We start from the raw sequence: 17,791 nt of genomic DNA on the forward strand, positions 1-17,791 counted from the left end.
GCCATTTCAAAGACAAAAATGCACAGGCTGGAACAGCATCTTAAAACAGCAGTTTAGATGTGTTACATACGTTTAGATGTGTCTCTTCACAGTACCATCATAACCAGGTTCTTAGGACATGTTGCTGAGGTTAAAGCGCAAGTCAGTTGTGTACCCAAAGAGACTTTTTATATAACATGCTGAGAACCAATTTTGAAAACTTGTATAACGCTCTTTACAATTGCTGAGAACATGGTAAATCTGTTCAGAATGAACACCATACTGACGAAAATCTACTTCAAATTCTGCTCAAACTTTTTAGATTGCAAAATTTATCATCTTTTATCTTTCTAGTTAAATCCATTAATTTCTGAGATAGTATTACATTGATGGACGATTGGAGAGATAAGTGACAACTGTGATGGCAAAGCAAAAAAATAAATAAATAAAAAATTATATATAATCTCACATGATCAAATAGCATTCTAGTAACCTGCATTTAAAATACATGACAGTAATCAACCCTGGTCTGAGCCATTAAGTTTGGACCATTCATAGAATTAAGACATTTAATATACAATATATCAGTAACTGGGCACTTAAACACATTTCTTTAAACCAAATCTCTTCCAAAACCTCAAACACAAAATTCCAGACTGCATAATTTTTTCTGGAATTAAATTAGTATTATCTAAAAATTCTTTTACCAAAAAAATTAACAACTGATAGATTAACCCAAGTTCTAAAATAAAAATATGCACCTACAAAACATTTTTCTCAAGCTATATTTGAGAAAACTGACTTAACTGACAATATTAGTTCAGCAATTATGTAATATAGTTTAGAAAAAACTGCCACAATCTAGCATGGTATTATATAGCTTTTACCATTTAATCTGTTATTGTAATTGTGTTCATGCAGCTGTGCTTTGACATGAAAGGTAATACAAATATGTAAACTTGCTTAAAAAGAAATCTGATATAGAAAATATGGAGTAAGGTTTCAAATACGTTCATGCTTTATATTGCCAAGTAAAAGTCAATTTTACATTATACAGATGACAAATTAATAGATTTTAAATTTGTAAATGAAAATTGTACACGTTTAAAAACAAACTAATCTCACAATCATTAATTAAATCGGTCACTTATCACCTTGTAACTTAGGACAGTTAACTGGAGTGGACAGTGGACAGTTATTGTGGTTTTTGTTTAAAAGAAACAGCATATATAAATAAAACTATTTGATATATTGACTTAAACATTTGTGCTATTTGTAAAAGTTTGATATACTGTATATGTTATGTTTGTATGTCTATCAATGTCTTATGTATTGACTATTGTAAGTGTCTTTGGGTCCTTGGCACTTTATAAATACAATGTGTCTTTGGGTCTTTGCCATTATATAAATACATTTTATTATTATTATTACTACTACTACTACTACTATCATCAATAGATTTACATTTGCATGCAACAAAGTAAAAGGGAGATTTACTAAACCACATAACACGCCTTCTAGAAGAGGTATAGTCACTGATTGTCTGAATGCCACTGTTGAAACGTGCATAGGTTAGGAATGTAGCTAGCCACATTTCAGCACAGCTAAAATTAGTTAGTGCAGTGAGCGCTACCTGGAATGTGTGGTGATACGTATGCAAACTAGCCTACCTCCATTATTTTAGGACAGGTGCAGAGACAAAGCTAGGCTTGCCTAGTTGTCTTGGTTTAAATTCTTTTTTTTCCCTTTACCCTTCACTACTTTTAAACTATTCATTTACAATCAGTTTCCAGCAAACCTTTCAATCATATGTTAAATACCATATGTAATAAATGTTTAATGCATATTTTAACTAACAAAAACGCACCCTATGTAAAAGCAAACTTTACCGTTTTGTGGCACACCATGAGAATTGAGAAAAAAAATATTTAAAGCAGTGTTTACAGTTTTGGAAATTTGAATACTTATAATAAGGACATTTGTTTATTTGTTAAGATTAATATTTAAATTCATTAAAAAAAGCGAAGATCAGTGAAGATCTGTACACTGTGTGCACAATTAGGCAAGAGAGTGTTTTGACCGTATAATTTTTATGCATATTTTCCAGCTCCAAGCTGTATAAACTTGAATGTTTATTGGATTTAAGCATATCAGGTGATGTGTATTTGTGTAATGAGGGAGGGTGTGGCCTAAGAAGATCAACACCCTATATCAAGGTGTGCATAAATAATTAGGCAGTTTCTTTTCCTCAGGCAAAATGGGCCAAAACAAATTGAGATTTAAATGAATCTGAAAAGTCAAAAATTGTAAAAGTCTTTCAGAGGGATGCAGCACTCTTAAAATTGCTAGGAACCATCAAACGTTTTGTTGCAAATAGTCAACAGGGTTGCAAGCAACGTTTTGGAAAAAAAAAAAGAAAAAAAGAGGCAAATTACCTGCTAAAGATTTGAGAATTAAACGTGACAAACGTGACATAACAGTAACCCATTATCCTCCAGTGCTGTCAAACTCCAGAACTGCAACCTGCCTGGAGTGCCCAGAAATACAAGGTGTTCAGTACTCAGAGACAATGGCCAAGGTAAGGAAGGCTGAATACCTACCACCACTGAACAAAACATAAGGTGAAACGTCAAGACTGAGCCAAGAAATATCTGAAGACAGATATTTATATGGACTAATGAGACGAGAGCGACTCGACAAACCAGATGGATGGGCCCATGGCTGAATCAGTAACAGGCACAGAGCTCCACTTCAACTCAGACACCAGCAAGATGGAGGTGGGGTACTGCTGTGAGCTGGTATTATTAAAGACGAGCTAGTTGGACCTTTTCGGGGTGGATTGACTCAAAATCAACTCCAGAACCTACTGCCAGTTTTTAGAAGACACTTTCTTCAAGCAGTGAAAAAAAAGTCTGCACCTTTCAAGAAGACTATGATTTTTATGTAGGACAATGCTCCATCGGATGAAATGCTCCACTGCGTGGCTAGCCAGTAAAGGCCTTAAAGATGAAAGAATGACATGGCTCCCTTCCTCAACTGATCTAAACCCTACTGAGAATTTGTGGGTCCTTCTTAAACAGATTTATGGTGAAGGAAAACAGTACAGTTCTCTGAACAGTGTATGGGAGGCTGTGGTTGCTGCTGCAGAAAAAGGTCACTGATTTTAAAAAATGTGAATGTCAAATGTTTATTTGTAAATTTTGAGCTGTTTGCTTATTCTCACTTCAACAAATAAAAAATAAGTGAGATGGGGAAAATCTGTTTTTCATTTAGTTGCATAATTCTGCACACTAATACTTGCCCAATAATTATGTACACATATATTCTCCAAGGAAAGCCAAAACCTCACTTTTACTTTCTTAAATACTGAGGTTTGATGTTTATTTCCATTTTGGATTGACAGACTACTGTAGTTGTTCAATTATGAAATTAATCCTTAAAAATACAACTTGCCTAATAATTGTGCACACAGTGAAGAGCCTCGATTGTTAACATACAGCAGGTGAAATAAGTATTGAACACATCAATTTTCTAAGTAAATATATTTCTAAAAGTGCGATTGACATGAAATTCTCACCAGATGTTGGTAACAACCCATCCAATCCACACACGCAAAGAAATCAAGAGTTCAGAAGAGTTGTCCAAGAGCCAAGGACCACCTGTGGAGAGCTACACAAAGACCTGGAATCAGCAGGTACAATTGTTTCAAAGAAAACAAGGAGTAATGCACTCAACCTCCATGGCCTGTATGCATGCTCACCACGCAAGAATCCATTGCTAAAGAAAAACCATGTTGAAGCGTGTTTAAAGTTTGCTCAACAACATTTAGACAAGTCTGAAATACTGGAAGAATATAGTCTGGTCAGATGAGACCAAAATTGAACTCTTTGGATGCCATAATACAGACCATGTTTGGAGATCAAAAGGCACTGCATATCACCCCAAAAACACCATAACAACAGTGAAGTTTGGAGGTGGGATCATTATGGTGTGGGGCTGTTTTTCAGCGTATGGCACTGGCATGCATCATAATAATTGAAGGAAGGATGACTGGACAAATGTACTGAGACATTCTTGATAAAAATCTGCTGCCATCTACCAGGATAATGAAGATGAAACGAGGGTGGACATTTCAGCAAAACAATGATCCCAAACACACAGCCAAGGAAACTTTCAATTGGTTTCAGAGAAAGAAAATAAATGGCCCAGCCAATCACTTGACTTGAATCCAATTGAAAATCTATGGAAGGAACTAAAGCTCGGAGGTCGTAGAAGGAGCCCACAGAACCTTCAGGATTTGAAAAGTGTCTGTGTGGAAGATTGGGCCAAAATCACACCTGAGCAATGCATGTGACTAGTTTCTCCATACAGGAGGCATCTTGAAGCTGCCATCACCAACAAAGGCTTTTGTACGAAGTATTAAATACATTTCACCAAGCGTGTTCAATACTTTTTCCCTGTGTCATTTCTCATTATTACACATAACTTATTTCACCCACTGTATGGAAAACATAAAAAGATGGAATATAGCCTACATAAATTATTAATTGGTAGTTTAATCAAGCATCCACAAAGCCTCAAATCACTTATGTTATGCAGTTACCATTGCTTGTGGAACTGGATTTTAGTCTGAAAAAGGCCACTAAGGTATTAATGTTACTACCAATGTTACTACCAGTCAACTGGCAGCTACTGCAGGACTCACTACCACTTCAAAGCAAGAATGTCATCAGCTGTACAGTACTCATGATGATTGTGTGCTCTTTATACAAAGGAGCAGGAATAGGAGTAAATGACCAAAGTAAGATACTATGGAAACATGAGCAAAGTATAAAATAATAGAAAAAGCCCTTGATTTGCTAGCCCTCATCAACAAACAATATCTGCTCAGAGGTTGAGCAAAATTTACAATTAAAATATTTTCATTAAACTAAACCTTGGCAAAAATTATAAGCAGCTCTTAGTATTAAAACAATATAAAAATATATCCAGCTTAAAAAAAGTAAGACACTACTGGAAATTTGAGCCATTATTCATCAAGTAATGTAAACAAAAACAGAAAACAAAACATACAGACTACAATATATACTTTATATATGCTTTAGGGCTAAAATGCTGCATTGGTTTACTAAACTGAGTCCTTTTCTGCTCTTGGTGTACTCATTTACATACTGTTCTTAGAGTGATTTATTGTATTTAGGCACTGGAACTCCCTAAGGGGATGACATGCAGGGCTGAAGTAGGCAGGGTCTTTTACTGCATGGCCCTGAAGCAGCACTAGGCATCTGTCTTTGGAGGCCCATCATGAGCAGCTACAGGTGTGCTGGAGGTGAGAGGCCTGAGGTTCAACATGTTAAAGCATGTGACAACCTGACCAGGAACCTCCGCCAGCACACTCTGTGCCAAGGCCTCTCGGGGTGCCTAAACACATGTGTATGCACGTGCACACACACCCACACACAGAGACATACGCAGACACACAGAGAGAGAAAGAAAGAAAAGAAAAATTATTAAATGTCAGTTATCTGAGGAGGACAAACTATAAATTGGTAGATCATCACTTACAGATATAATAAATATTTAAAAATCTAAAATTTGTTCTTTGCATTTTATATTATGAATTGCTTCCATGGTACATGCAAAAATGTCTAAGAAGGTTTACATTTCTATGAAGGGTTTGGTTCATGGGAAGGCTGCAGTTTTTTAAATCTGAAGTAGGAAACAACTTGTTGAGGCAACTCTGCCAATACACACTGGGCAAGTGCTTCCCTGGAAGCCTGAAATGAGATGGACACAGAGGGAGAAAAAAGCAAGCTCTGGCCAAAAAAATGCCTATTGAAAACAATGTCAAAATTCACATATCAAAAAACACTTTGGGAGAACAAACAAAGTGCTGCACCTATGCACTCCCAAGGGCCAATGTAATGACTGGCATATTGCTGAAAGTAATGACAACAACTGACAGGCAATATAGTACACAGCACAATTTATTGTACTGTGCCACCTTATTGAGCTTAAGAGTTTGCATTAGTAATACTGTTTACACAGCATAAATGCAAATCTTCGTGACTAACAAGATGGAATTTGCTTCCTCGTTTTTTATATTATTAGTAGTAGTATTAGCAAAACTGAGATGGGGAGGGCAGTTAAAGGGAACAGTTCAGTTGCATTGGCAGAGCTCATGCTCAAAATCAACAAGAAAAAGATAAAAGTAAAGGTGCCATACATATCTAGCCCAAGGTGAGCTCTGTGTTGTACTACCAGATTTGTGTGTACAGACTAGGATTTCAAAGTTGTCCACTCACATTCTGGAATTTTCTGTAAGGCACGAACTGCACAATGTCTCGCACGGCAGGCTGTCCGGATGGGGACCTCAGATGTCCGTCATCTCCATCCAGGATTTCCATATCAGTGAAGTCAGCTCTACCCACCCCCACAATTATTAGGGACATGGGTAAGTGGGAGGCGGCCACGATGGCAGCGCGGGTCTGATCCATGTCTGTGATCACTCCGTCCGTGATGATGAGCAGCACGTAGTATTGCTGCCGCCGACACGAGAAGGACAAATGAGTGCAGAAGTACACAAGGTATTTTAACCTGAACAGTTATGCATTGTAGTACATGAGCATAACCTTAATGCAGCTATAGAAATTGAAAGAAATTTCATATGGTGCATATTATATTTTAAAAAGCAGTAAAAAATTTGACATGATAACTAAAACTGCCCATTTTAAGTAATTTCCAGCGATTGTGTTCTGTGTGCATACTCACAGAGGCTGTTTGCTGCTGCAGTGCTTGCTGGGCAAAGCCACTCACACGTCTGATGATGGGAGCAAAATTTGTAGGGCCATAAAGTCTGACCTGGGGCAAGCACACTCTATAAGCTTCCACCACGCCCTCCACTCCTACAGTAGCACACACGGTCACACATACACACACATACACAACCCTTCACCATTCTCCACCTGAACAAATGAATCACAGCTACACATCCAATAACTGAACATATTTTACAGACGAGACCTTACCAAATTACCACATAACTTGCTTACCAGCACAGAATGGGTTTGCTGGATTAAAGTTGAGAGGGAACTCATGAGACACCTGCAAAACAAGTTTCTTACTCATTCTCTATGAATACTTTTATCGTTCATATCACACTGCCTTCAATTCTCCACAGCTTCTTCCTCCACTGCTATAGGTAAGTTACATGTTAGAATTTACCTGCCAGTTTGGTGGAATCTGTGCCCCAAAACCAAAAGCTGGAAACAATTTGTCACTGTAAGAAATAAATAAAACACCATTTATATACATACTCATACACACAAACATCACCAGCATGTTAATTTCCCTGAATAAAGTGACCACTGAAATCAGCAATCAAGATGATGTGAATTAGTCATTTCATATAAGAGGTCTCAGGTTCACTAACTGATGTTTGAAGTTTGAGAATATTCATAGCCAATTTGAATTCTTCTTTTTTTGTCTTTAACAATTGTGCAGTTTATCACTATTCTGACTCCAAACCACAATGCAAACAGGCCACTACTATCCACACATACAACCAAGCTACCACTATACTCCAGGCATCTTAACCTGTTGTATTTCAGTATCAACAAGCAGAAATCAGGTGCATGATTAAATAAGCATTTATTTTGTAACTATATATGAATGGTTCTGTGTTGTTGGCTCTGAATTTAAATGTTTTTTGTTGTGTGTTCAGTTTGTCTCCAACCCAGTAATTTATTTAACTACTTTAGGTAAGGGAAACATACCTAGCTAGGAGGAAAGTCAGCTAGCTGCCCAAGTCAGGTGGTTTATGAAACCGAGGTTCCCACTTAGATGAGCGAACTAGCCCCTATTAGCTAGCCCCCCTTAATTAGGTTCACCTGCTAGCAGTCAACAACAGATTGCTACTATCTCAGCTATCCACAGTGTAACTGAGTCCCAGTATTAATGATGGATATAGATATGTCCAGTTGGACTGCTAATTATTTCTTGATTGCAATAAAATAAAATACAATATACTTACCATATAACATATGATCACATTTCTCAATGTTTTCAGTAAATTAGTAGGATATGTTAAAGACAAATAGGTTTACGAGCCTTTTCTGTATTATATCCTTGTGCTGCATGTTGCATTTCTTACCGCAACTAAGGTTTTACAACAAAATCATGTAAACGAAGTTTCCCTAAATAAATTTTAAAAACCCAGTACATAGTGCTTCACCTGTCATAGTCCTGGATCACCAGGCCAACAGACCAGATGGCAGAAAGGTACTCATTGACCCCGCTTGGACTGATGTAGTGCAATGAATCAGGAGACCTTGGGTCACCATTTGAACCTGTGAAATCTATTCCAACCTACACAAGAGAAGGTAAGGGAGATGTTATTTTTATGCAGAGGTGCAGGTTTTTAATATAAGACAATAAGATATGGGGCACTGTGCAATAAGTGGCCTTACAATGAAATTTATCTGGCAACCCCCCATGATATAATCCAAAAAGGTGTACTCCTTCACAACCTAAGAATAAAAGGAACATTTCAAAACAATCTATCCACATAATGCAAATAAAGCATCTGCAAATTACATGGTTATTAAAAATGTAGTATAAAGGGGAAGAGGAAGGCCAGTGTGACCATGAGAGAAGGCATGTAATAATACCTGGCAGAGTTTCACACTCACAACACCAGAGTTCTTATAGTTCTTCTTCTTTTGCTTCTTCTTAATGTTAATACAGTCAAACTCTGCCTATAGGATAGAACACAATGTATTCAATAAAAACACAAACCGAGTGATCAGGTAAACCCCATAACTCTGTCAAACTCAAGTGTCTCGTATGGTTTTCTCACCGGAGAAACCCGTGTAGCCTCCTGCAAGCGTTTCATGTTGGTCTCAAAAATTCCAATAAGGTCATGTGACCCATCGTTGTCATAGTCATAACATTCTACCTGCAGTGTCAAAGGTACAATATGGAAAAAGTCAAAATATGACACAATCATACTCTATCCAAAAGGCATTCACCAATCACTTCATGATGACACAGAAACCGGAGATATAGTAAGGCATGCATAGAACTCACCAAACCAAGAACCATAGATATGCAAATATCTATGTATTATCTATAAAACTATAACTATGATTACAAAATCAACACACTGCTTATAAAGCCATACCAGGGCATTGCACTACAAGAGTCCAGAGGCAAGATGAAATGAGTGCCCCCCTCCAGTGTCTATCACCAGATACAGTACATCTGTCATGAAATCCTAAGTGGTCTCTTTGGGATACAATGAATACTGTATATGATAAGGAGTCCTCATAACAAGCACAACAGAATGACAGATAGCAAAGTCTCTAGCAAACAAGAACTTAGCTGAATTGGACTACTAGCACAGTGATTAAAGAAAGTACACCACGAGAATTCAATACAACCCTCCTGATGGAATATGAAATGACGGTGACACTCCATTTACTATACAGTTGTACTCATCTGAAGATGTATGAGTCAAATCACACTGTGAGATGTGAAGCAATTTAACTGAATGACCAATGAACAATGAACTACTTTCCACTCTGAGACTTTTGTCAGTAAACAAGACAAATCACCAAGATGTTAATGCACAAATGATAACTGCTGAACAATTCCAGAAGCATCAGTGACTATTCAAAAACCAATAAGTACCATTGTATATGATGACTAAGCTTCTTGTGAGAAGTGTTAGATAAAATGTATTTTCTGAAAACAAAATTCTGCAATGATACAGATTCATATTGAGTGATGTGGTTTGCTGATGCAATGGGACACTACTTTGATAGGTTTCTCCATGTCTCCTCCACAAAGAGACTGTAGAGGGATTCTGAAAGGTCTCCAAGTGGGGTTAAGGTTGTTTTTCACCACCTTTATAACAAAGAAGAAGAAAATCCCTAACTCAGAGTAAAACAGACAATCATTTAAAAGTCATGTTACTAAGACACTGCCTTCTGTTCCACATCCACCATGTAAATAGTTATTTTTCCATCTCTTGATCAAATGGACATGGTATGGTATTAAATCTCAGTGGCTCACTAATGCAGCAGTTGAATCATACCTCTGTTCTGTGGGCAAGTTGCCATGCTGTCTCAGTTTGCCTGTAAAACTCCAGGTAGGGATCTGACTTTCCAAAGAAATCCTGCAATCAGCCCATTATGCACAGATTACTTGGCCAGAACAAGATACTAAATCTTTTAGATAATCCACTTACATTATTTATGGCTACACCCCCCTATAATGTTACATACATTCATGAAAACTTGAGTCTTTTTTTTCATTACATTTTCATTATGTTGATCACCCTGAATTTATTGGCAGAGAATTATTTTCTGCACTATGTGCACTTTTTAAGCTACTGATCTAAAAACACTTACTGAATACACATCATTTACTCTTTACTACACATTTAACCATTTACCAACTGACTTTCTAAAGCAGGTTTTTTCTCATTATTGGCTAATGCCCTCAATATTGCCTTAATAATATTAATTTATCACTGCATTTAACCAACATAGTCTAAAACAGCCATTGTCAGACCTCTAGCGAGTAAGAGTAATCTTGACTCCTGAGTGCTTAGTATCTAAAAAGCCAATTTTTGGCAAAACTGTTGAAAAAGTAGTTTCTATTCAATTGAGTGATTATCTGAACTCAATCAATTGTAAAGAAATCTTTGTATTTAGGGTCTTGCATAGCACTGAGACTGCTCTTAAATTAGTGTGCATTAGTAGCAGTTTGGTTAGACTGTCCGTCTTGTTTCTCCTAGACCTCAGCGATGCCTTTAATACATTTAGACTCCTTGTCTCTGAAAACCAAAAACTACAACTCCACCAGTCACATCAATTTTAATAAGTATAATAGTGAGGTCTGTATATATTTAAAAATAATAATAATAATAATAATAATAATAATGCTTTCATAATATTTCTAGAATTTTTCTGATTTTTCTTCATAAGTTTGTCTTACCTTTTTATCCAGTTTCCTGGCATCAACTTCAAAATTCACCACTCTATTGTCCTTGATTTCCTCTGCAATTACCTATAGCAAAATGTATATCTTCAACTGAAGAATAGATAAAAGCTCATACCTGAGAAAACTAAAATTACCTGGTTTCTAATCCTGCTTCTAAAACTTAGACCTCTATTTCTGAAGCAGAAATCTGACTTCTGCCAAAACAAGTTACATTTGATAAACTAATTTATAATTGGAAAATATTTATAAGATGGAAAATATTCAGTGTCATTGTGAGAACAATCACCGTATATCCAAATCTCAACATAATCCATATTAAATGAAAAACGCAATTACACTATAATGGATTATTGTTGTCCTAAAGTGAAAGATTTAGGACAGCAATATGCCATTCAATTGCCAATACCCTTATCCACAACAAATTACATATATTTATTGGTATGACACTGTTTGTGCCCCTGGAAATGAAATGAATGACTTGGTTGTTACTATCACCTTGTTATACCTGTTTTACCAGGTGGGCTGCAATGATTTTGTTAAAATGGTTGAGTGAAATAGAGAAAAACTCACAGTAATGGTTCCTTTTCCAGCTGGTTTTTTGTTCTTCAAGAGTAGGGGCCTTGTCAGCTTCCCACTGGACACAATCTGTGTTTTAAAACAATGAAATGTTTGTACTATGTATGTGAATGTGTAGAACAATTTTATATATGTGTGTGTGTGTATGTGTGTGTGTTGGCTATAGCCACCTAGAATTAATGTTTCCTGTTCAGATTGTAATGCATGCACACCGCTAGTACTGCTACTATTATTATGCTCAGCTCTCAGATAACAATAACAATACTCAAGTTATAAGCCATAGCATCATCTGAATTCTATACATACACCACAAAGTGCAATTCTAATTTATTTTGAATGGTAGTAAACGGGAATGTCTTACCTGACCCAAGGAGCACTCCATCTCCCCAAGGAAGTCATGATCGTTCAACTCAATGGCTTTACTGTCTATATCATATATGGCAAATCTAAGCTTCTGCACCACTTCAAATTGATAATCGATGACAATCTTCTTGGCAAATTTTGGATTCAGACAGTTCTGAACTCTCTCTGTGCGTGCAACCTGAGAAAACAAAAACAGTGCATTTGGAAATAGTTATTTATTAACATGCTGAAGTTTTATGTTTGTCTGATATGCCTCTGTCTAGCATGCCAGGTCACAGGAACTGACCTCAAACCACTGGTTCCCAGATACATTCAAATGCAGCACACACAATGGGTCAGACTTGGAAGTCACATCCTTGTCCATGAGGTTTTCACAGGAGATTGTCAGCTCCACCTTGGACACACACTGCATCGCCATTGGTGGAAGCTTTAAAAAAAAGTCACTGATTATATTTTTAAGCAAAAAGCAAAAATTATCATGAAAAACTAGAAAGTACAGTTTTTGAACAAGCTTTGAGATGACTTGCCAAAACCTGTTATAACAGCATGAAAACTATGGGTATGCTAACTTAAAATCAGTATAGCTATCATTATGAACAGCAAGTATGTAATTTAAACCATAAAGTAACCATGTGTATCCGGTTTGATGAATATACATTAATTACAGAAAGAGTAATTATATTCATTTGGAGGATGGAGGAAAACAAAAAGCTAGAACTGATAGGCAGATGAGAATCATCCATATGTAATGCAGTTTGCAGTCAGCTGTTCAGTATTCTTACCAAGTTTGTTGGTAATGGCTTGAAAATTGTGGGAGTTATAAAAACAATGGGGTTCTATAGGAGGATGGAGGGATGAATTAAAGGATAGAAGGGGTTGACAGATGAGTGCAGTCAGTATGAAATACAGTTTGTTACTTAGGGTCAACTGTTGAAACATTTTACAAAGTTTGAGGGAAATAGCTTGAAAATTAAGGGAGTTATAAAACCAATGGGTTCTTATGGGAGAATGGAAGGATGAATTAAATAACAAAAGGTGTAGACAGATAAGTGCTGCCAGTATGAACTGCAATTTTGTGCATGGGTTCAGCTTTTGAGTCTTTTCACCAAGTCTTATAGCTAAAGTTTGAAAATTATGGGAGTTGCAAAATCAATAAGTTCCTATCAGAGGATGGAGGAATGAATGAAAGGATAGTAGTGCCATCAGTATGAAATGCAGAGTGGTGCTAGTGGTCAGTCAGTGGAATATTTTTTACCAAGTTTGATCACTATATCTTGAATATTAAGGGAGTTATTCAGTCTATGGATTTCTAGGGGGGATGGAGGGATGAACATGGGGAGGAGTAAGAGAATAGAATTGGGAGGATAGACAAGAGCCATTAGTATAAAGTGCAGTTTAGTGACTAGGCCTAGTAGTTCAATCAGTACTGCGAATTGACTTGTTCTATCATTACAGCTAAAGGTAATGGAGGGAAGGATGGAGGGATGAAAAAGTAAGAATAAAGAATGAGTGGAGGAAAATAAAAGGATGTGTGGTGATAGAGAGGACTTACTCTTTATACTAATTTTGGTGGTTATAGTATATAATGCATATACTACTATACATATACTAGCATATAGTTTATACCAATTTGGGTGTATATGTATATATATGGGTGTAGCATAGCATAAGGAGTTAGAAGGCAGTGAAAATTAATTGAGGTCAACTGGATGAAACAAGAGGGATGAAAAAGAAGGGATAAAAAGGGCTAAAGTTGTGAAAAGTAAATGAGTAATTTCTATCCCTCCTCGGATCATGCACAACGAATTTGGTGGTTTTATCTTGAAATCTGTCGAAATGAGAGCAGTCTGAAGAAAAAAAAAAACTTGCGCATGAAAATCTAAGGGGGAAAACGTGGTCGGATGGAGTGTTGAAAAAGATGGATAGATGTGGTAGATCACTCCACACAAAAACACAAGCAACTATTTCGGGTGTAGGCCGAATGTTTCTAGACAATTGACTGGTTCTAGCTTTAAAACTGCAGACTAAATGGCGTTCTGATTTTTGCGAGAGAACAAGAATTAAGAAGAAATAGGAAAGCAAGTTGGTAACAGATAATGTAATGACTTCGACCCATTAGTTATTTGCGTATTTAATGACGATCAATAATATTTCGATATTTTGAACTTTTCTTCTGCAGAAGGCAAAAATGTGCATTTTCAAGAATAAACTGAAAAGTGCATCGTGAAGAAACCTGAAACATAATATCATTGCGTATTATTTGATTTAATCACATAGCCTATATTTTCATAAACAACATGTTAAAAACGTTAAAGTTTTATAGCTAATCTAGTCAACGTAGGTGCATAAAAGGCTGCAAAGCAAAGCTGTCGCCCTGTAACGCTAACTAAACGTTAGGGCCCTCTAACAGTCCTCTGCTAAAAGTATTGGTGATGTCTCGAATACATCCCGTCATCAGCGCTAATGAGGCGAGATCAAATCCTCATTGGTAGAGTCCAGAAATGCGTGTATAAACACAACTTAGTTAAACCACACACAATGTTTTACAAGTAACGTTAGTTTACTGTGTAGCTACCAAGTTACGCGAGCTAAAATGGATAGGCTAGTTAGGTTACAACTTGCTGAACTGAAGTTAGCGAGCTTACAGCTAACTTAGCTGTTGCGTTATCCTGTAGCCAGTGAGCTAGCTATTATTATATTAGCTAACTAGGTTGTGTAGTTATGTCGCTAGGTGCGAGCTACATTAATTATTACACACCAGTATTTATGATGACATGACCAGTTTCATTGTTATAATGACTGTTGCTAGCTAGCTGGCTCACTAAATTTTGCTTAGTTACCTTATGCTTGCAAACTTTAGCAGTATGGCTAGCTAAGATAGCTAACGTTTGCCATCCATGCATAAACCAGCTGAACTGGTTAAATGTTACTATATATTTGTGTTGTTATAGCTGGCTACTTACTTTGATTCTCTTCTGTGTCCTTCAACTTTAGGGTTGAAATGAAATCAAACAGAATGTTGCGAAAGTACACTGTAGGGCCTGTTTGGTAGCCTAACACAAGACACTTCATTAACATCAGCTCCACTCCCTTTGGCAGAAGCTGTTTGCCAGTCCCCGTAAGGCATGCGTCGTTGCTTTGTTAACGGTTGGTCTGTTTCACAGTTCAGTTAATGTACAGTTCAATTAAATGTCCCCTGCACATTTCAATGATATTCTAAGTAAACGATTCCCTAAAACAGGCTTAAAACCTGTTTCACCCATTAATTTAGTAAACCTAACACTTTCATTCTTTTGAGGAAAAACAACTTCATGTAGTTACCCATGCCGCTCATAAGACTTAATTAACCGCAATTTACTTTTGAGATTTTATTTGAGGATTTTTATTGCTATCATATTACAGTATTATATTTCAGTGATCGTCACTATTTAGGTAGTATGCATAATTCTGACTCCGTTCACTTTTCGTTGCATAGGTTTTGTGTCGAATTGCGACTCGCCGGCAGAATCCTATGGAAAGCCAAAGTGGTCAAAATTCGCCTCAAACGAATTATTTGTAAAACGCTGGGAAAAGCGGCGTTTTGGACGCTTTCACGCCGCAAAATATTGTTTTTATACAGCCGTATTTTACGCCATTTACATGTCAGTTGAAATGCCATAAGAAGCGCCACTTTAAGTGCTCCAAAACGCTGTTTTTATGCCGTTTTGGCGTGCTCACAACGTTTAAAACACCGTTTTATAATATGATAATGAGCTCTGCCTATTGGGTTTGACAGCAAATAGACTTGCACTTTCTTTACCCAATCACTCACGAACAAGGTCAGACCAGACTAGTTCACTAGAGCTCTTAATTGTCTGATGAACCAGTGCTCAAGTTTGTTTGTTTTTGTGATTTACACATGTGATAATTCACTCAAGAATTTATTTATTCATACACTTGTTAGCTAGCTGGCTAGAAGTTTAGTAGACCTAGCAGTAGTGACTATGGTTAGATACGTCGGACATCGTAGTTTAAATGGGCAAGTACTTTAAATCGACACTTGGCTACCTAGGTTAGTTAACTAGCTAACGACAAGTGTAGTAGACCTCGCAGTAGTGACCATGTTTAGATACGTCGGACATCGTACTTTAAATGGACAATTAGTTTAACTAGGCAATTGGCAAACTAGTTAGCTAGCAACATTTCCTACAGGCGAGGAAGAATTTTATTTTGCCTCGTAGATGGACAGAATGACAGCACTCGACAATCCATGAACCGATGTAATTCAATCCAAATTAACGAGGTAAGGGTCATTTTAAACGAGATAATCGCCCAGTCCTTTAAACTGGTAAAATACTGATAACTGGCTGCAAAACAAAGCTCACCCAAAGGTAGCTGCAGTTGGCCAGTAATGAGTTGTTTCTAGCGTTATCTATGTTTATCTTGCAGGAACAAATGCACGTTTGTGTCGAGCTTGTTGCTTAGCTAGCTAGATGTGTGGTTGGTAGTGTCGTTGTAGCGGCTACTGACTTCAGACTTTTGTTCTGGTTAAAACTGAATGAAAGGGGAAGTTGTTATCGCAACAAACTCGAGGGATGCCAAACAGCGAATATGGATAACAGCGCTATTGGTCTTGGAGTATCCCTGTTTTGTACACTTGTGTCCTTGCTCCAAGTCTAGCACTGGGCAGTCGGGACCCCCTGTCTCTCAAAGTTTCAGGAACTGCCTGGTCACAAAGCTTCTGAGTTTATTTGGTTATTTATGCAAATTTGAGCAGTGTCTGTCTTCAAATGGAAGCTGCTGAGTATTCCCATCTAAGAAGATGGCTAGTAAGAAATGGCCTTGTTCTTTATCTGTTCTATACGGATTTTAAGAGGGGAAAATGTGTAATTATCTATGACAATAATCATCTTAAAATTAAATTATTGGCACAGGCCTTGTGAAGTTTGAGAGAATCTATATAATATGTCCTTTCCTCATTCATTTGGCTTGTCTGTTTTTTTTTAAATTATAAAATTACACTGGATTTTTTTTAAAGAATGGTGTTTGGGTTTTTTTTGGGGGGGGGGGGGGGTTGTGTCCCTCATTTTGTTTTTCTGTTTGTCTCCCATTCTATGTGCTGTTCACAGGTGTTCTTGGTCAGGTTAGTCCCTACCACAGTGGAGTCACCTGCATGTCAGAGACACTTCTGCTGTGCTTGAAAACAAAGGCCTCACCTGTATGATCATTCAACCTGCTGAAGAGACCAAAAGATTGGGCTGCATATTTTACTAATTAGACCAGCAGCAGCAGCAACTTTTATTCTGTCTGCTTTGGTGACTGTGTGCACTCCAACTACAGCTGTTTCATTCTCTGACATATGTGATAGACTTAATTCTTATTGTCACTCTTTTTAGGTGACCTCACATTACTAGATGCTCACACATTACTCAGTGGTCTCCTCTGATTAATCTTAAGATTTCTGTTTAATGACTAAGCATGCTATCTATCTGTCTTTCCTAATACGTTACTAATTACTGTATGTTCCATCTTTTCTTAAATTAGTTCCTATCTCCCATTTGCTTTTTTGGATTGCTTCTGCTATCTGGTGTCTAGCAGAGGATGGGATACAAGGTTTCTTGATGATCTGAAAGGTTTAGGTTTTTTTTTTCTTCCTCTAATGTTGCCTTGTAAGTGCACTCTGTACAGCTAGTTTGTAATGAAAAGTACTATACAAGTACATTTGAACTGAATGATACATGGGCAAGCTCATGAGCAAGCCAAAGCGCCGTTTCAACTGACATGTAATCGGCGTAAAATATGGTGTTTTTGATGGTTCTTACAGTTGTAAGCAAAAGATGAGACTAGCACAAATTTTGGTTTTCACAAAGTTGGCAGCTTCAGTTTT

General features: G+C 37.1%; 1 protein-coding gene across 2 annotated transcripts; it reads right to left on the reverse strand.

The window, feature by feature from the left end:
• Positions 1-974: 974 nt before the first annotated feature.
• On the reverse strand, positions 975-15,366 carry cpne3 (copine III). Of its 2 annotated transcripts, XM_027015825.3 has the most exons (17): positions 14,889-15,366; positions 12,212-12,352; positions 11,924-12,103; positions 11,557-11,631; positions 10,981-11,052; positions 10,076-10,156; positions 9,796-9,885; positions 8,837-8,935; positions 8,649-8,735; positions 8,448-8,507; positions 8,213-8,346; positions 7,204-7,258; positions 7,032-7,083; positions 6,751-6,884; positions 6,285-6,521; positions 5,642-5,756; positions 5,260-5,400 (listed from the first exon to the last, which is right to left on the reverse strand). In XM_027015825.3, exons 2-16 carry the CDS (start codon positions 12,341-12,343, stop codon positions 5,646-5,648), a joined length of 1,599 nt encoding a protein of 532 aa, XP_026871626.2. In that variant the 5' UTR covers positions 12,344-12,352; positions 14,889-15,366; the 3' UTR covers positions 5,260-5,400; positions 5,642-5,645. The 2 variants fall into 2 exon arrangements, with proteins under 2 accessions (XP_026871617.2, XP_026871626.2); XM_027015816.3 differs by lacking the exon at positions 5,642-5,756 and having other exon boundaries at positions 975-5,400.
• Positions 15,367-17,791: the final 2,425 nt, after the last annotated feature.

Source organism: Electrophorus electricus, chromosome 14 (assembly GCF_041902795.1).
Source record: "Electrophorus electricus isolate QZ-2024a chromosome 14, ASM4190279v1, whole genome shotgun sequence".
NCBI classification, from domain to species: domain Eukaryota; kingdom Metazoa; phylum Chordata; class Actinopteri; order Gymnotiformes; family Gymnotidae; genus Electrophorus; species Electrophorus electricus.